The sequence below is a fragment of the Amborella trichopoda genome, chromosome 3 (assembly GCF_054954075.1).
Source record: "Amborella trichopoda isolate Santa Cruz 75 chromosome 3, AtrichopodaSantaCruz75HAP2 v2.0, whole genome shotgun sequence".
Classification (NCBI taxonomy): Eukaryota; Viridiplantae; Streptophyta; class Magnoliopsida; order Amborellales; family Amborellaceae; genus Amborella; species Amborella trichopoda.
Genome location: NC_142338.1, coordinates 12,991,356 through 13,012,113, shown reverse-complemented (window position 1 = coordinate 13,012,113; position 20,758 = coordinate 12,991,356). Strand labels below are relative to the sequence as shown.

The 20,758-nt window shown below is 38.1% G+C and overlaps 1 protein-coding gene across 5 annotated transcripts in view; it reads left to right on the top strand.

The window, feature by feature from the left end:
- Positions 1-20,758, top strand: part of ALA3 (aminophospholipid ATPase 3) — an 86,148-nt gene that overhangs the window by 54,153 nt on the left and 11,237 nt on the right. For 2 of the 5 annotated variants that reach the window (XM_020666249.2, XM_006842668.4), the window contains 11 exons: positions 4,421-4,486; positions 4,623-4,744; positions 5,019-5,103; positions 5,219-5,296; positions 5,400-5,516; positions 5,711-5,860; positions 5,953-6,057; positions 17,788-17,930; positions 19,242-19,343; positions 19,426-19,489; positions 19,575-19,787. In XM_020666249.2, coding sequence (XP_020521908.1) covers positions 4,421-4,486; positions 4,623-4,744; positions 5,019-5,103; positions 5,219-5,296; positions 5,400-5,516; positions 5,711-5,860; positions 5,953-6,057; positions 17,788-17,930; positions 19,242-19,343; positions 19,426-19,489; positions 19,575-19,787 — 1,245 coding nt within the window. Of the gene's footprint in view, positions 1-4,420; positions 4,487-4,622; positions 4,745-5,018; positions 5,104-5,218; positions 5,297-5,399; positions 5,517-5,710; positions 5,861-5,942; positions 6,071-17,787; positions 17,931-19,241; positions 19,344-19,425; positions 19,490-19,574; positions 19,788-20,758 lie in introns of those variants that run through there. The other 3 variants (XR_016053078.1, XM_088863495.1, XM_088863496.1) reach the window with 3 other exon arrangements.

Genomic DNA, 20,758 nt, shown 5'->3' with positions numbered 1-20,758 from the left:
GAAACTTAACTTCGATGGCTACTCGTTCAGTAACCCTGGTCCTTCAAGAATTGGGGGGCTCTCTCACTCTAGTGATGTCAGTACCTTGTTGACCTATTCACTACTTATTAGTTTTGGGGACTCCACTCTTGGTGAGGCCCTGGCCCTTTTGGAGGGCCTTCGCAAGTTTGATCACACTTGGAGTCACAACATAGTGGTGGAAGGGGACATCAAAAACATCATACGCTAGGCATCCAACCACTCTTCATGGCCTTGGCGCCTCGACAACATTTTTGAAGAGATAATGTATTTGTCAAGCAACTACAAGATCTCTTCACGCAATGCTTTCAGTGAAGTCAATTCTGAAGCTGACTGCTTGGCCAAAGATCTCCTTAGTGACTTCAGTACCTTGTTGACCTATTCACTACCTATTAGTTTTGGGGACTCCACTCTTGCTGAGGCCCTGGCCCTTTTGGAGGGCCTTCGCAAGTTTGATCACACTTGAAGTCACAACATAGTGGTGGAAGGGGACATCAAAAACATCATACTCTGGGCATCCAACCATTCTTCATGGCCTTGGCGCCTTTACAACATTTTTGAAGAGATAATGTATTTGTCAAGCAACTACAAGATCTCTTCACGCAATGCTTTCAGTGAAGTCAATTCTGAAGCTGACTGCTTGGCCAAAGAAGGGGCTCTCCTTAGTGACTTCAGTACCTTGTTGACCTATTCACTACCTATTAGTTTTGGGGACTCCACTCTTGCTGAGGCCCTGGCCCTTTTGGAGGGCCTTCGCAAGTTTGATCACACTTGAAGTCACAACATAGTGGTGGAAGGGGACATCAAAAACATCATACTCTGGGCATCCAACCATTCTTCATGGCCTTGGCGCCTTGACAACATTTTTGAAGAGATAATGTATTTGTCAAGCAACTACAAGATCTCTTGGCGCAATGCTTTCAGTGAAGCCAATTCTGAAGCTGACTGCTTGGCCAAAGAAGGGGCTCTCCTTAGTTCTTCTTCTTTGGCTTTTCCGCCTTTAGTTTGCTTTGGCCTCTGTGTTTTGGCCTTTCTTTTTGGTCCCTTTTTGGGCTTGTTTGGTGTGACCACTGCGGTCACCACCCTTTGTAATGGCTATTGTGAAATATAAATATAGTGAACTTCTCTAAAAAAAAAGTTGTGATCCAAATCTATATGACAAAATGCCTCTTTTGTGCTTGCATATTGTACTTACACTTTAGTTATACCCAGATGGAAAATGAAAAACTGCACACATTTAGTGGAATTATGTTTATAATTATTGCCTTATGCACATGGCAACAGCTCTTCATGTTTTACATTGTATCATTCTGATTTTTCTTTTTTTTGTAATAAAACAACGTAAGAAATCTCAGGGTGGTTCTCCTTCAAAATGGCAAAGTAGCAAAAAGTATTTCCTGTTTTAGTATCATGATTTATATATGAACTGATATACTGTCATTGGATATGAACTAGCCTTGAGACAAGTGGATACTTGGTAAATCAGTACTTTTTTTTTTTAAATGTGTAATTCCGAACTGGTGTTTGAATTTTAAGAGTGACCCTTGGAACTGAATTTATAGTGACCCTATTTATGAGACTGTAGTTTAGCATAACAAATATGGCATCTTGGGTAGAGTGGAATAGACTTTTGCAATTGCATTGATTCCGTTGGTTAATTCAAAATTCTATCAAATTTCAATGCAGGGCATGAAATAGGTTGAACCTGCGGTTGATGCTGCTATATGCATAAAACCTGATCACTGCCTTCAGCATAATTGGAAAAGCCATCCTGCCCAAAATTCTTCAAAAGAAATTTCTTGAAATTCATGGGTTAGAAATGTTATTTGTTTGCTTACTAACTAGTGTTAAAAAATGGGGCTGCCTGGCTGCCTAGGTGGCCTTGGCAGGCCACCGTAGGGACCTAGCAGGCTATGTGCCTGTTTGCCTAAGACTTACCAGGCACCCGCCTGCACCTAGGTGCCTCAACATATTGTTAAAACTTGGTTGACATATAGGGTAAATGTGTTAAGAAGAGAGACCACATTAACTGTTAGGAGATTGATACCTATGAGACGAACTGCATTAAATGTGTGGAGATTGACCCCTTGGAGAGAGAGACTGTGTGTGCGTTAAATGTGAGACAAGAGATGGGGTATTATTAAGGAAGTGTGAGAGGACCGTGGAAAGAGACTACATTAGATGTGAGGAGAGAAGTAGAGAGATGGGATTTATTAAAGAAGATAAATGAGTGAGGACGATGAGTGCATAGATGTCAATCTCCTGCTTTAAAGGAGAGAGAGGCTTGCATTAAACGTGAGAGAGAGAGAGACACATGCATTAAGTGTCCGGAAAGAGAAAAAGGGGTATTATTAAAGAAGCTTGAGACGACATTGGTGAGAGACTGCATTAACTGAGGAGAGATGTAGTATAAATAAAGAGGAAAACAAGAGGTAGGCGAGGGTAAAGTTGTCAATCTCTCTGCCTATATGTGAGGAGAGATGACAATTCTTTTCCAAAAACCTAATACACTCATGCTCATTAAAGAAAATGATATATTTTCAAACGTCCCCCTTCTTTGGGCCTCCTAGGAAATTAGGTACCTGCCTAGGTAGCCAAATCTGAATTTTTCAACACTGATCAAACAATGAATTGTTTATAGTTTTCACTACTTGATTTCCTGCATGATTTCAATTCAATCATAAATTGTTCTGATTGGCTATCATTTGTTAAATTGTAGATACTATTTTGCTGGATGTTTTATCCGATCCCCCCTATGGAATTATGTAATGACCACTTTTTTATGGAGGGCTTGCATTGCAATTGATGTGTGGAGAGCGAAGAAACAACTAAGCAATTTGGTATTTAAAGGCATTTCCATGAATGACAGTGTTGTTTACGGGGCGGTCAAAGTTGCGTTGTGCGGGGATGGGATTCACCTGGCAAACAAAGCCAGCCAGCCCTACCAGTTTAGGAATACGAAGGCCTTTCCTTCGAAAGGGGGAAAGAAAGAGCTATGCTATTGACTGACCCTTTCCCTTTCGTAGTGTTATTTTGGAGTATAGAATGAATCATTAGTTGAGTGTCTTGGATGCTAGTTCTGCATGGTGTTAGGACAAAATTTTGAAAATGTTGGCTTGAGGTGGGTGGTTAGCAGCTTTAGATCTCACCGCTGCCACAAGTTTGAAACATCCCACCCCACTCTGGTTGATATTGGTTGTATCTTAATGGAGATCCAAATGGAACCTGTGGGCTTTGTATTCAGTTGATGGCTGGGGTTCATGTAGGACAGGGATATTATGCCGGACTTCATTTGATTTTTTACTACTCTTGGGCTTGTCCTCAGGCTTCCTCCTTTTTCTTTTGGGTACAAAATGTCGAGAAACCTTTTTGAATGTTAATGTACAATGCCTAAGTGTTGAATGTGTCTTTGAGTGGAACGAAACTGATGAAAAATATGCAGAGATGCAGTTTTAGCAGCATTTCTATATTTGTTGTTTAATTTGATGTAGTTAACAAAATCAATATCTTTATGAAGAACTCAGAAGAAGATAGCCTTGTTAGCCTATCATGCCAATGGTATATTTTTCCGTACTTCATGAGGCGTTAAGTTTAGTGGGTATCTTGTGGCCTATATGCTTTTTGTACTATGGATGGATAATCACTCAATTTTACAGATGAGCTCATAGCCACATGATGATCATATCATCCTGACTTTTGCCTCCTTGAGTAAAAAAGAACACCGGGTTATGGATGTATGCTTATTCTTGTTCTGCAAATTGTTTCTTAGATTTGCCTTTTCCTCTCTTGGTTCCATGCATAACCCCTAGTTTGCCTTGATTTTTTATTTTATAATCTTGCAGGCATTTCACTTGTATGTAAAATCTAGATGGCTCCTGCAAAAGTCCTGTGTAAATTATTTTTCCGCTCAATTGGAGGACAGAGTTGGGGGGGATCTTTTCTAACAAGAAAGTTGTAATCTATTTTTCGGAAATCAGTAGTGCATGTTGCATTGTGGTCTATTTGGCTGGTTACTCACAATATAGCTGTGAACTTCTCTTCTATGTAAACTTTAGATGACATCCTAACCTCCAGATTTACAGTGTTGTTTCTGAAGCATAATGCCTCCAATCTTTTGCTTTTGCCATTGTTGAATTGTGGTAATATATGAGTTACTACTGAATAGAAGGCAATTGATGATTAGTACAAGGAAGTCATACTTCCAAGTTATTCTTCTGGTGACCTTGGGATGTCATTGATAACTTACTTTTGATTTGTTTCTTTCTCTTTAGAAGTAGTGGACACATTATTTTATCTTTAAGAATCTGTTATTCACCTTTCTGTATGGTCGCTCCACATATAACATGCTCTGAATACGATGCAAAATCACCCCCCATAACTAGTTAGCTAATATGCATTGCAGGGCTGCAGCCTTCGGAATACTGAGTACATTGTTGGAGCTGTCATTTTTACAGGACATGAAACAAAGGTTAGATTTTTATGCTAGCAAATAATTTGAGTGTTTTGTTTCCAGTTTTTCACGACTTAAATGATTCAAGCTGGTCATTAGATAACAAATTCCAGTTTTGTCGCATAATTTTCACTGGCATTAAATTTTTGTCCAGGTTATGATGAATGCTATGAATGTTCCTTCCAAACGGAGTACCTTGGAGAGAAAGCTTGACAAACTTATACTGATGCTTTTTGGTGTACTTTTTGTTATGTGTTTCATTGGAGCTATTGGCAGGTATTCTCCTGTCCCTGTGGCTTCTTTCAAGAGAGCAACTGAGTTATTCTGTTTTTCTTCATATCTTACCCTTAGTTAGGGTGGTAAATTACTCAATTTGGAAAATGCAGAATTTTTTAATTTACGGAATGTGATTTTTCCTCAAGGCTGTTCTGTAGGAGAGGATAGCCTTTTGTGATTCTAGTTATGCTTTATCTGAGCTAAATTTATTTTTTTTTCTCTTTATTTTTTTTAAACATTTAACATGGCCTATTGATTTTCTCCCATCTTTCAGTGGAGTTTTTATCAACCGTAAGCACTACTACTTGGGTCTCAATGATCGTGTAGAGGATCAGTTTAATCCTAACAACAGATTTGTGGTAAAAATTACTCCTGTTAGCCTGTTATACTCTGTTGAACTGATTGTGCCATTAAATTTTATAATCTTGCCATTTGGTCTACAAAACTGAATGCCCTCTTCTATTTCTTGCACAGGTTGCTATTCTCACCATGTTCACTCTCATTACATTGTATTCCACCATTATTCCCATCTCACTTTACGTCTCAATTGAGGTTGTGGTTATATCTTTGACCAGTGTGATAGTCTCCTTTGCAGTTTTAACATAATTTGCCGTGCTGATTGATATTTTTATTAATATTCTTTTCCTTGATTCAGATGATTAAATTCATTCAGTCTACTCAGTTTATCAACAAGGATCTGAATATGTATCACAGGGAAAGCAATACCCCTGCATTGGCACGGACCTCCAACTTGAATGAAGAGCTTGGACAGGTGCTTTTGACTTTTGATGCTCTGCGTTTGCTATTTCAGCATCTAGGAATGAGAACTGGTTCTTGTAATTTAGACTAACTTCATTCATCAAAACATTGGCTACTTTGGGCTTTTCTGTTAATGTATGTTCTTTGGCATAATTCATCAAAAATTTGAGGGACCTCAATACAAAAGTTTTTTCACACATATGGCAGGTTGAGTATATATTTTCTGACAAGACAGGAACTCTAACGCGAAATCTGATGGAGTTCTTCAAGTGTTCCATTGCTGGAGAGGTTTATGGTCATGGAATTACTGAAATAGAAAGCGGAGGAGCACAAAGAAGTGGTTTGCGAATTGATGAGGTGTGGCTACATGATTGCTTATGAAGTAGAAAGTTATATTATTCTCTGTATACGTGTCATTTAATTATTTCATTTTACCTAGTGTTTTTCAGACAAAAAAATCAAGTACTGCAGTGCATGAAAAGGGTTTCAATTTTGATGATGCAAGGCTTATGCGTGGTGCGTGGAGAAATGAGCACGATCCTGATGCTTGCAAGGTTTGTGTTTGAGGCAAGTGGAACATTGTATGTCTTTAAAACATTATTCTCTTGTTCTATGTTCTGGCTATTCTCTCTCTCTCTCTCTCTCTCTCTCTCTCTCTCTCTTTTGCATAAGTGAAAATTAGTAATAATGTACAAATGATTGCAACGAAATGAAATCCAAGAGGAGCGATTGATTGTTTGCATGAATGCTTGAGTATCACATTGAATGAATTCTATCCAACCAGGGGAAGCTTGCCGGAAGGCCTAATTTAACATGAATTTCATCTTGAACCATCATTTTTGCCTCTGCTTTGGCCCGCATTTCAGTTTGGCCGAGGAAGAAAGAAAATTATTTGGCATTTATGGAGGACTTCTGCAATGGAATTATACGAAATTATTGAAAATATAAAAAATAAGTACATAGAATAATTTCCTACTTATACAGACGTTCCTTGGCACCCATTTGTTGGTTATCGTGGAGGGAACAAAATAGGAGGAACTTTTGGAAATCCAATAACAACCATTCCAAGATCAAGGAGGGTATAAACGCTCAAATGTATAATGGGCAAGCATCAAATAGGAATTCTGGAGTGCTTCATAATTTCTCAATCATTCGCCCTCATTACTCTATACTTACAAAGCAAGAATCAATCAAGAGACTGGAAACTTCCCCATAGGATACGATCAGATCTAGTTTTGATGGTAGTTTGGTAGGAAGCCAGGTCCCAGCAGTGTTGGGGAGTGTTTCAAGGCCAAAATAGTACAATATAGGGGTTTAAATGGGTCGGTCGTGTCTAGGTAGGCCTGACCAAGACCTGACGCTATAAAGTAATTGTATGGACTTGGATCCTGTTGGGTCCATGTAGATTAGACCTAGACTCATCCCACCGGGTCAGTTGGGTTGGGTATGTGTCAAAATAAAAATAAGTAAATGAAATTATATAAAATAGGGAGAGTTTGAGGTCATCCCGCTAGCCGACAGCTACAGTAAACACCCAATGGTTCGGATTGAATCTTGACCGATCCAACGGTCACGATTGTAGTTCGTATTTGAATTTTAATGCTTTTCTACAAATCTGTATATTCTTAAAAAGTAGGCGAATGTAATAAAAATATCAAAAAAATAATACCCAAATATTAAATGGACCAAATATCTATGAAACTTTTAGGAGTAGTTTGGTCAATTTATTTTTTGAGAATAATTTATTTAATATTTTTATTAGGTGTGCATTGATGAGAAGAGTTGATGTCCCAAATTTCATATGATTTGGATTAGTATAAAAAAGATTTAAAATTCAAATACGAAATACAATCGTGACCGTTAGATTGGCCTAGATTTAATCTGGGCCGTTGGGCTTATATTATTCCATCAGCCCATGGGCTGACATGATGTTTTCCCTATAAAATGTCATATTTTTTTGTGATATAAAGTGTATGAAAACTACCTGTTCGGGTTGGGCCCAATCCAAGCTTGACTAGACCTAGTTAAATCCAGGATGTGCTTGTTCAAATATCTGGACTTGGACCCGACCCTCTAGGTCTGATTTGACTCAAGCTGGACCTTGGTTGGCGGTTGACCCACTCCGATTGGCAACCCTCTCGAAACACGAGTTAGTTTTTCAGGACCAGCACGATCAACTGATTCCAGTGAAGATGCTCTTGCATTTCTCTTAGGAATCTGTCTTTTGACCCAAGACATCAATACAAATATAAGGTGATCCTTCAAATGTTAGTAAATGAGCAAAGGAATGAATGCCCATCCCTTATGATTGGCTCACCATTTTGACCAAATTTTTTACCAATATAGGCATTCAATAAGCTTTGCACTTATATGGAGATAAGTGAATAGTTTAGTTGATTCAATAGCTTAAGATGCAATGAAGTGAATCAGCTTAGCTGATTTAATAGCTTAAGATGTAATACATCACCAGGAATTGTGTATATTGCATTGCTTTTGATGGGCTTTTCTGTTAGTTTTTATTTGTTTGAGTTGATGTTGACATATGCCACGATTTTGTTTACGACATTCCTTTTACATCATCAAATTAATAAAATCAAAATTTCAAAAAAAAAAAAAAAAACTTTTTAAGCATTTTAAAATTTGGCATCAATTATACTTTGAAAATATTTTTTTTTCTTCTTGCAAAAAGTATCTAAAATTGCATCAGGAATTGATTATTTTTAGCTGTTTCAAATGGCATAGCCAAGATAGATGCGTGTGGGAAGGGGAGAAGAGGGAGAGAAGATGGAAATGTTTAAGAAAGGTCTTCATCTCTAAAATATCAGTCAACCTCCTTGGGGATGGTCCTTCCCTTCTGGACCATCTGATAACATTCATGGACTGCCCCTTCCACAATGGGTGGGCCTATGAAGGACTCTAGGGACATTTCAAGACCCATGAAAAACCACTTAGCATCATATTGTATCACCATTGTTTGTTGGGTCGTCAAAGCCATAGAGGACGGTCCCCGAGTGGTCTTTAATCTTTAATTTAGTGTTGTGTGCTTCGCTTTAGAGCCTTCTTCAGTTTGGTAGGGAAAGCAAAGCAACTCGGTGCCTTGGTTGATTTGGAACAAGATTTTGGATTTTTTAAAAAAACTTAATATAAATAAATATTACAAATATATTAAAATACTAAAAAATGTCAAAATAAAAAATTCAAAAAAATAAAGAAAATAATTTTAAAACAGACAATTATGTGCTTCAGCTGACGAGGCCAAGCCAGGCCAAAGCGAGCCAAAGCAGGTTGAAGCGGATGCATCGGGGCTTTGTTGCACTTCGGTCTAAGCCAAAAATCCAGAGACTTTGGCCTCTTTGGCTGAAGCGAAGCGAATATGATAGCATTGCTTTAATCACACCCCTCATACCCTAAGGGCACTAGTTTTCTCTAGGAGCTATTGTCAAAGTTTAGCTTTAGGAAACCCTCTGGCAGGAAAGTGGCTGAGGTTGTGGTGGTAGCATGCCCCATACCTTAGTCACAAATCGTGCTCTCCAATTCCACTGACTGCTTTGAAACCTAACCATTTAAAAAACGGGTAGGGGCTTGTATTCCCCACTGAATTACCCACAAATAAGAGCCCTCTGGCATCTTCCACTAGAAATGGATTTTATCACCTTGGATTACAAGCTACATAAGCCATTTTCTTGTGATTTCTTGGATCGAGTACTTGAAGAATTCATTCGGAATCAAAACCTAAGAAATGACCATATCTCGGTCTCTATTGGATTGCAAGCTACATAAGCCATTTGCTTGTGATTTCTTGGATCGAGTACTTGAAGAATTCATTTGGAATCAAAACCTAAGAAATGATCATATCTCGGTCTCTATTGGATTACAAGCTACATAAGCCATTTGCTTGTGATTTCTTGGATTGAGTACTTAAAGAATTCATTCGGAATCAAAACCTAAGAAATGATCATATCTCGGTCTCTCATTGTTTGTTCTCTAGAGTCTTCAAAGATTCTTTTATTTCTTCAATTCAAATGCCCTAAAAGATTGCAATTCAACACAGTAACTATAATGTTATATATCATCATCACCATCCGACCCTTTTCCCAACTATTTAGGGTTGGGTCCATGAATCATGTTCTGCCATTTTGCATTATCAAAGGCCATACCCTCAGTTAGACCATAAGTCACTATTTCTTTTCTCACTACTTTCATCCATGTTCTTTGGAGCCTTCTTTTTTCTCTTTTAGAGCCTTCCACTTGAACCAAATCACCCCTCCTAATTGGTATTGTTCTAGGTTGCAGATGCACATGACCAAATTGTCTAAGTCTACTTTCCTTCACTTTATCACCTATTGGATTACCCTTAAGATCCCTCAAATTTATTCAATCCGATTTCTATCTTTTTTTGTCTTACCACTCATCTGTGATCTGTCTCAACATCCTTATCTTAGCTACACTCATATGTTGTTTCTTGACCACCCAACTTTCTATCCTATTAAGCATGGATGGTCTTACAACCGTCGTATAGACCTTCCCCTCGAGTTTAATCGATGGACAAAAGCACATCTCCACCTTATCCACCCAACTCTAATTCTATGAGCAATATCTTCCTTGTCTCTCCTTTCTCATGGGGAGATTGAGTAACTCAATATCTCCGTATATAGGAAAAGTTTTAAAAATGCCTATAGGCAACAGTGTTTCACCCTACCACAGACCTAGCATGTCTGTGGCAGTTTATTAAATGGAGCCGTAACGGACAATGCTATGTCCATGGTGGTTCTGCGTGTTTTTTTTTATCACCTCGAACATGCTAGGTCTGTGGTGGTCTTTAATCCTCGCCGTCCGAAAAAATCAGATGGTGCCGAGTCTATAGGCAAAAGCACTATTCATTTTCACCCATACGCGTTGCATAGTGGCATATATATATATATATATATATATATATATATATATATATATATATATATATATATATATATATATGGGTTTTGTTAGGGTGTTCACACAATAGAGTATTTCATGATTGTACTCGGCAAATTTTGGACACTTATATACCCTTGTTTTATAATATAAGATCTTTTTAGTAAGGGTATTTTTGGTCATTAGGAGGGATGTGACATCTTACACATGGTGTGTGACATCACCCACCTAGGGCATTAAATGTCAATAGTGTGCTCCATGTGGGTGATGTCTAGTGATTCAAAAAGCGGACCGCTCAGCCGTCTAGGTGGTTCGAAAGACCTGGTCGCATCGCCCAAGTCTAAGCGGCCAAACTGGGCGGTCTATCCCTGGGCCGCCTAGGCGGCCGCCAGGGCCTGCGTCTCGCCCAGGGGAAGAAAGAAAAAATAGTGAGGGCATTTTATGTAATTTTTTTTTTAAGGCCCAAAAATTAGGGTTTTAGGTTCATTTGAAACCTAAACCTTGTTTGAGCCAAATTTAGAGAGAGAAAACTACCATAAAACTAGATTGTGGTAAATTTTTTATGATCAAAGGGTTACTCAAAGTTAACCAAAATTGATCAAAACATCACCCATTGGTATTATATTTACTTTTTGATGTTTTGCAAAGTTATTAGGGGGTGGTTTAGAAGATTTTTAGTATTTAGAAACATCTTTGAGGTGGAAGTTTGAAGATTGAGCAATCAAACTCAAAGTAAGTGATTTTTTATATTGCTTTAGTAATTTGCATTATTTTTGAGATGTCTTCTTTGGGATCTCATAGGAGTGGTGATCCCGGTTGGAAATATGGCTATAACCCAGATCCTAATGGTAAAAATTATGTAAGATGCAATTTTTGTGAAAAGGATACAAAAGGAGGCATAAACCGGTTCAAGAAACATCTTGCCGGTATCAGGGGGGATGTTGCCCCATGTAAAAAGACTCCTGATGCTGTTAAAGAAGAAATAAAGAATTTTATGAACCTGGTGAAAATGAAAAAAGATGAGAGATTTGCCTCTATAGCAGAGATTAGGTCTTGGGTTCAAGTCAATTTTGATGATGATGATAGTGATTAGGAAAGGATTGGGGAGGGATGTCAATAGGTTCAGCAATCCATTATTAAGGGAAAGGGGAAGAGAGTTGTAATTGCTTCTGGTTCTGGGACTAAGAAGCCTCGGGTATAGTGTCTTACCTCGGCCTGACCCTGAGATTGCAGGAGAGAAAACAAAAAAGCAAACCACCATTGAAAATAGAATCAAGAAGGAAGAGAGAGATAGAGCTGCATATCATTCGGCTAGGCGGGCATTCCTTTCAATACCGCTCGCTTGAACAACTTTTATGTTGCAGCAGAGTCAATTGGCCAATTTGGCCTTGAGATGAAACCCCCAACCCCATATGAGCTTTCAGAGCCTTTTTTTAAAAAGGCAGTGAATGCCACGAAGGAAGCTGTAGAACTTAAGAAAGATGCATGGGCTTAGTATGGGGTTTCTCTTATTACTGATGCTTGGAGTGATAGGAAGAGAGAAGTCAAATGAATTTTCTTGTGAATTGTCCAGTATCTATTGATGTCTATGATTATATCCATGATGCCCATTACATATTTCAAGTGATAGAGAAGGGAATCAAGGAGGTTGGGGAGTATCTTGTTGTACAGGTTGTCACAGACAATATTGCTCCCAATGTTGCTGCATCTAATTTGTTGTGCATAGCTTATCTTAGAATCTTTTGGACACCATGTGCAGCACATTATATAGACCTCATGCTTGAGGCTCTTGGCGGTTTAACCGAGATATCAGGTGCAGTGAAGAATGCCAAGTATGTTACGAATTTCATTTATAGCCACCATATCACCCTCAACATGATGCGTACCTTTACAAAGAAGAAAGTGATTGTGAGGCCTGGGGTCATGAGATTTGCGATGCCTAGATAGCATACATTCGAGGAGAGTGTAGTTGAGGCATTTACCTCGGATGAGTGGAGAGCATGCAAGTGGTCTAAGGCTCTGGTTGGGAAGAAGGTGAGAGCATGCAAATGGTCTAACTGCAAAATCCTTATTTGAATTCAACTGGGCCCGCCTAGGTTCTGGGCGCCCGCCTAGGCGCTAGGCAGCCTAGACCCCCCAATCCTCCTAGGACCCACCTTGCGCTTTTTGAAATACTGGTGATGTCACGCTCCATATGGATGATGTCACACCCTTCCTAATGACCATAAAACCCTTACTAAAAAATTTTTTCATGTACAATACAAGGATATATAAGTGCCCAAAATTTGTTTACAATTATAAAATGCTCTATAGTGTGGGCACCCTACTATAACCCTATATGTATATGATCAATGTTCCAAAAAACACTTGACAGTTGCCACCTAGGCGTCATTTTTAGGGTAAAATGGATGGCCTATATTAATCGGTCTAATTAAACATTTTTTAGAGTGTATTTTCAAGTTTTGCCTTTTTGTGATTTCTATTGGATCGAAAAGAGTGTATATTTAAGAATTGGGGTCAAGCAAATGGCCCTAACATAGCTTTTGAAGATTGTTTCATTATATTAACAACATAGCTTTTGAAGATTCTTTCATTATATTACTGTAGAATTGTTTTATGAAACCACTTCCTTTTATGGGGTAAGACAACCATTGCTTCCTTCCTTTTTGAAGGAAAGGGCCCTCTTGCTAGCTAGACAAAACCTCAGTCTTTGTTACAAGTAAATCAAATTTGTTTATAATATAGTATATAGCAATCATTTATGAAAATGAGTGAACTCATTATTCATTGCATCAACTATTATTTTGTAATTCAATCTTACCAAATGCATGATGTAGTGGGAGGCACTAGGGGAATTTGATGCGATATGCGCCTCATTGCAGGCACATCACTTCCTGTTCAGACAATAACTATGAAAAATTCCAAAAAAATATGATATTTATAAGTTTATAATGATTAATACAAATATGTGATTTAATTGATAGTAGATGCATTAAATTATTATTTATCTCTAATATACATGCTAAGTTGTTGTTGAGTACTGAAGACATTTCCTATCTCTATTCTCTAGAATCAACATGTAAAATAAAACCACTCAATCCATTCATCAAATTTACTAAAAAACAATAGGGCATGTCAATCTACCAGGCAATTAAATTAGAAAGCAAGCATCTATTATTAATTGCCTGTCAAAAGTGTTGTTCAATATCGCCCCACCAAAGATATTTGACCACCTTTATCCTGTCAAAAGTGTTGTCCACTATCGCCCCACCAAAGATTCAGTTTTTTAGTTGGATTGCTTGCTCTCAAAGAGCCCTCGCAGTTGACCAATTACAAAAAAGAGGCCTCTCTACACCCAACAGATGTGCTCTATGTCTCTGTGTGGAGGAATCTAACCCCCACCTTTTCATCCTCTGTGACTTTTCCCATAAACTTTGGTCCCATGTGCTTCAACTTTTTGGTATCCAATGGATCACCCCACCCACGGTCCGTGCTTTGATCAGTCACAACTTTGATTCTTAGTGGCCCTTGGCTGGAAAATCATTATGTAAGGCTACTGTGGCTGCCACCATATGGACTTTATGGTTGGAAAGGAATAACAGAATTTTCAAAGGTGCTCAGCGACTACCGCTAGCTCTCTTCCACAAGATTGTCTCGCTGACCACCTTTTGGGCTTCAAATCACAAGACTTTTTCTGGCCTTTCTAGGAACACCCTTCTCTCTCAATGGAAAAATGTTCTTAACCACGGGCCTTCCAAACCCTTAAGAGCTAACAATTGGCAACCACCACCAGATGGCAGCGTCAAGCTTAACTTCGATAGCTGCTCTCTAGGTAATCCTAGCCCTTCCGGCGCAGGGGGTGTTTTCAGAGATTGCCAGCGAAACGTCCTCTTCACCTTTTCGGTGCATCTCGGGATCTGTGATTTCGAATATGCAGAAGCTATGGCTCTACTATTGGGTTTGAGAAACCTCAATGCATCCTGGGGCACAACACTGATTGTGGAAGGAGATTCCTTGAACACCATATCTTGGGCAAGAGGCTTGTCCCCTCCACCTTGGTAGCTGTCCTCCATCTTTGATGAAATTTCCCATATCTGCAGGGGTACGAGCGTCTCATGGCAGCATACTTGGAAGACATCCAACAATCTCTCAGATCTACTAGCGAAGGAGGGAGCTAGCTCACATATGGATATCCACGCCAGGTCCAACTCCTTTTTTGTTCAGAACCACAGCCGTACTACATAGCCCGACTTCATACAAGCAAGCCACAACTCAGTTTTTATGTTTGTAAATCTTGTAACTTGGGTGAATCTTATAAGCCTATACCGAGAATGGACGACTAATGTATTTTTTACTGTTAGTCACCCTGTGAGGGTGCTTTCAGTTCTAGATCCTGTTAACTTTTACTCTCTTAAGTAATATAATGTTAACAGTCATCAAAAAAAAGAAATTAGAAAGCAGCAAGTGTTGCGTATAGCCAAATACTAAGTAATTGATTAGTACAATCAAAGTGGAAAAAGTCAAAACCAAAACATAATGATAAAAAAAAATTAAAAGATAACTAGACCCAGTCCATAGTTAATAAATGCAGCTGCGTAACACACCATGTGGCAGCTTAGATGTGGCAGCAATTCGCCAGTATCATGCACTAAAATTTCTGCCACTGTGCACACAAAATAAACTCCTGTTGCTGTGAAATGTACAAGTTTTTCTGGGAAAATTAAAATAAAAGAACTTTGGTTTTGATATTCTTTATTCAATCCCCTTAGAACCACAAAAAATCAATTCTAGGGGTTTTGGGGGTTATAGCCATCCAAACCATCCCCTTCCCTTCTTGGAGGAATGAAATTTACCCCTCCTCGTGGGCTGTATTACTGCCTACAACAGGTCTAAATTATGCTACCTCATAGGCTCGCCTCAATGCGGCCACTTATGTGGCCGATGTATAGCCTAGGGAGCATCATGTATGCCTCCCTTGGCTGGCCGAAGATGTGCAGCTATGGGCTTTGCTTCTGCTTCCTCAATGTGGCTGGATAATGCGGTATGTTCTAACTTGCTTTGTTCGAGCAAAAATGTTATAGAAACCTACTAGACGACAACGTGAATGACAAAGACTCAGTTTTAATTTGGTTTAATGTAATGCATACAGATATATCTAGAAATGAAAAAGATTTACGTTGGAAAATAGAGAAAATTAAAATACTTGAAAATAAATTAAAAAAGATACAAATGTAAGAAGGTCCCTTCAGTCGTTCTTGTACCTATCATGGTCCTCGATTATTCCCAAGTGCTATTCAAGTTTTAATTCTTACAGCTTCAGTGATTAACTAACTATCAAAATCAATCATAATCATAGTTGTTTTCAAAATTAAAATGTTTATGAATCTTAGTTCATGGTTGCTCAAGATATATTTGGGATTGGGGAACATGATAGATACCGCAACCTACAATACATATGATATAGAATGGCAGAAAGAGATGGACAATATTACGGACTTGCAAAATGGATTTGTTTGTCACTCGGAAAGTGGTTTTTCTTGGCCTGGCTTCACCTTAATTATTTTTGGAACAAAATATCACAGTCAAGTTTCCTTTTAGTAAAATTTGTCTTGGCACGAGTGGGTATAGCATCTCTTCTGCATGTCCATGGAGTTTCGAAAATGCAAACATCTTTGACAAGAGATAGATATGGAGTTGGGACCTTGTCGAATGAAATCCTTCATATATGTCATAAATCCGTTGATGAAAGGGTGTTGTGTAGAGCTTGCATACCATCCTAATATGATGGATATTAGCACAATTGAAATTCTCATTTGTGTATTGATAAGACCATTGACTATTTCTAGAAGCTCGATTTAATTACTGTTCACCACTAATTATTTTTTAAAATAAATAGATAAAAATATATAAAAATGAGTGAGTGATAAGTGGGATTTCATTGGATGAGTCTTAAATGAGACGTGACCCAAATCAACAAAACAATCTATGCAGCCTGATCGCATAATAGTCTTCTACCTTTCGGTTTCTAAATAGATCTAAATGTTTGAATAAGCCTTATTACTAGTCATGATAGAATATACATGTCATTCAAGAGTTAAGTGATCTGATTGGTCACCATTACGTCAAGAGAGCCCATTCTCGGAAGGAATCACCTATTGTGAAAGTATAAACCATTTTTCATACCATAATGTGGAAAACAATTATCATGTGGATCAGTCATTGATGAGCATACCGAGACAAGGGATGTCTTTGGAAGCAGATATGAGAAAAAATATATCCTACCGTTTAATTTAGGGCTTGCTTTCCAGCCCTAGTACAAGACTTCCGTCCAAGGGCATTTAAATCTTACACATGTTCTTGGGATGAGGCGGAGGGGGTTGAAATATAGCTATATTCTAGGATGAAGGAAAACAAGAAAAGGACTTGGCTTGCACAGTGAGATTGAGAGAATTCAATGTCCTTTGTGAAGCAATAGTGTGCAACATTTTTATTTGTTTCCGTATTGAAACCATAGGAAGTCAACAATTCAACATTAACTAAATGTATTGTCTCTTGGCATAATATGGGTGCATATATGCCATCTATCACTTTGTTTCATAGATGTGGGGATTACTATTGAAGACAAATGCACATCTATCAGTTTGCTTCATAGATGTGGGGATTACTATCTATCAGTTTGTTCATAGATGTGGGGATTACTATCTATCAGTTTGTTTCATAGATGTAGGGATTACTATTGAAGACAAATGCAGGTTAGTTCCATATGCTTTACTTGGTTTCATTTGTAGACCTACCTCAGGCTCTCATCCTCTTTGGGAGTAAATGCTTGAGATTTTTTTTTGTTGGTATAAAGGTTTTGTGGAGGGTAGAGTATTACTTTTTATTCATTTATTTGCTTAAGGATAGTTGGTAAGTCATTGAACATGAAAGTGTCTTGGCTATATATTTTGAACTATATGTTGAGTGAAAAGCATTTGTTGTTTGTTATTCTGTAACTACCAAGTTTTGTGGTTGCTAACTTGATGAGTGACGAGTTCTTGTGACTTTGATCTTCTAAAAGGACGACATCTTTTTTAATGTCTACTAGTAAAAATATGCCATATTGATGGAAATTAAATAGAACTCTTCATTATATGGTATGTAAACATTATCCTTCGATATTAAAAATTACTTTTATGTGTTTGATAAATTAGTTTATTTGCCATGTCATTTTTTTTCTAATATTCTCTTGTACCTTATGCCTTATTCCTCCAGTAGTACTCTCACCATTTGTTTACTTCTTCTTCTTGGATTAGGACATCTTTAGGTACAACTCATGTCTGTTTTCATATCTGATTATTTGTTCTGAATATAAAATTTTTGGTGTTAAGCAGGAGTTCTTTAGGTGTCTTGCTATATGCCACACGGTTCTTCCTGAAGGTGACGAATCTCCGGAGAAGATAACTTATCAAGCTGCATCACCAGATGAAGCTGCCCTGGTTGTTGCTGCCAAGAATTTTGGATTCTTTTTTTACCGGTATAATCTTCCTCCCTTATATTTGGGTACTATCTTTCTGAGGGATGTCTAATTTTACAGTTTAACAATCTCCTTAATTATTATTATTTTCTTTTCCTGAGTGGCATGAGTCTGGAATTTCTGTCTCTAAGATTGATGTTAATTACTTCTACACTCAGCACCTACAAAAAAAATGGAGAGATTCTCTTACCCGTTTGCCATACAGATGTTACATTTTCAGTGGTGCAGTAAAATGAAACTCCATAATAGTTGCAGATGCATTTATCTTGGATTTGTGATGCTCTCTATCTCATTTCTCATTTATCCTACATTGTTTCTAGCATCCCTTGGTCCTGTATTTCTCAATTTGTGTAACCAAAAATTCTAGTACATTGTATACTTTAGCCAACCAATGAGTATTTGAAGGAATTAATTGTCAGCAGTGTTTAGGGCTAACACTTGGATACCTATGGTGATGGATTATGGATTGAAAAATATTGGCTAAACCATGATAATGACCTATTCATTTTTATTTTTAAACCGTTAACCTTGTATTAAGAGTAAGAGTAAGAGTATAAGTAGTACAAAATATACCTGTGCCCAGGGCATAAAAAGCCACCGAGAAGAGTGGTGAAACAAAAGGCTACAAGCATATGTACAAAGTACAAAAGATGCGCAAAACGGTCACAAAAACCGGGAAATGAAGCTCATATATGAGACAGATTGGGGAAACTCCACAGAAGCTCCTTGCTTAGATTGACAAATACAATAAATAAAAATAAGGGAAGCATAGTGGCGGGTTGGGTCACTTGTGGATCTTGGCCCGGCCCGGCCCAGCCTGATCCTTGGGTTGGGGCAGCCTGGGCCCTGCCCTTGGGCCTTATTTTGTGGCAGAGGCCCTAGTTTTTCTGAGGCAGGCCAGCCAGGTTGGGCCGTGTGCCATTTCCATCCTTATAATTTGGTCTTCTTGACCAGCTTTTGTGGTTGTTTCGACTTCACATGGATTTATATATTCTTTTTCCATAAATTACAACTAGTTCGTGAATCGGCAGAGTTTTGTGACTCGAGCAAGACTCTGTCCACTGTCTCTCAGTTAGTAAATCATCCAATTTTTCATTTTCTGTTCGGTTTTGTAGATTGGGTCGACTCCAAACCTGACTCAGCTGTGTTGCAAATATTGCTTTTAGCATGTTATCTAAGAACTCAATATCCATGTTCTTTGAATTTGAGTAGGATTTAAATGCACTCTTTTCTATTACCTGTATTCAATTGTGAAGTTTTATGTTTTCTTTTCCTGTTCTCTGATATTCCTGTGGTTTATATTTTTCCCAGACGTACCCCAACTATGATTATGGTCCGTGAGTCACATGTTGAAAAGATTGGTAAAATCCAAGATGTTTCTTATGAGATTCTCAATGTTTTAGAGTTTAACAGGTATGCATCTATCATGCAACATTGAAAATATATTCTTGTATCATTTGTTGTGCTGATAATGTTGAATTGCATTTGTTATTAGTACGAGGAAGCGTCAATCAGTCATTTGTCGCTACCCAAATGGAAGGCTTGTGTTGTATTGCAAGGTATTCCTCTTTTCTTATATGTGGTCCATCTGCAAATTTTGGGATGCCAAGCTAGATGACCTGCAGGATCATGTGTACTTTTCAGGGAGCTGACACCGTCATATATGAGAGATTAGCTTATGGTAATGATACCATAAAGAATGTGTCAAGGGGGCATTTAGAACAGTTTGGCTCTGCTGGTTTGCGTACGCTCTGCCTTGCATATAGGGATTTGAACAGTGAGCTATATGAAAGTTGGAATGAGAAATTTATCCAGGCCAAATCTACTCTACGGGATCGGGAAAAGAAGATGGATGAGGTACAGACCCTTCAAAACCTGCATGTTTTCTGTTAGCTTGTCTATTTTCTGTGATTCACTTTTAATGGGATGCCACTGTCTTTGCAAAACCCCCAAAATCAATCTTAAGTGTTATAGACATTCATTATACTTGAATCCTTTGAGTTTGGACAACAGATTATGCCATAAGTTATACTGGGTACCTATCTTGTATACTGCAAGGAACAAATTGCCATTGGAACTTTGAAAAGATGAAGACATGGAGGAAATGATTTTGAATTGAACAACGGATATTGTTATTTTGACAGCTCTTCTCTTCTCACAATGTTCTTTTCCTTTAGTCAACTTATTTGCTTCGAATCAATTGACCAGAGGGGCAATTAGATTGTAACCCATCCACACCATGCATTTGTTGGAATGAATGGAACATTCTCACTAACATCTATTAAAAAATGAAGCCATTAAAATTTCACCAGCACTTCCTTGCTGAATAGTGGATATGAAATGTTGTGATCTGCTTTTTTTATGATGGATAAGATTGCAGCTTTATTTCAGAGCCTTGCTTTCAGTTTCCAGTTGCCTTACTGAAACTATATAATAATAAACATAAGATTTAAAAGTATGTGAAGTGTCTGACTAGTCTTTGTCAAGGCCTTTTACTCCGCCACTAACTGTTGTACGCCTTTGTTTTTTAGTTTTGATTTCTTTAGTGATTGATTATTTATTCCTAAAAACACAGTTCCATCCCTATCTGTAGATTTTGCACAATATTATGCAGCCCTTTTAGGTAAGATAAAGCTGTATTTTGTTTACCTAATGTTCTATAGGAAGTACCATCCAATGAGAATTTAATTTACATTGCTGAAGTGCGGCCTGGTGATAGTTGCTATAAATATTCCGATTCGTTCGTTTGCTCGTCCAAGGTAAGTTAGCCGGATGCTTCTCAACAAGCAAAGTTGCCATCTGGAAAACCTCTTGGACATCAACATTCC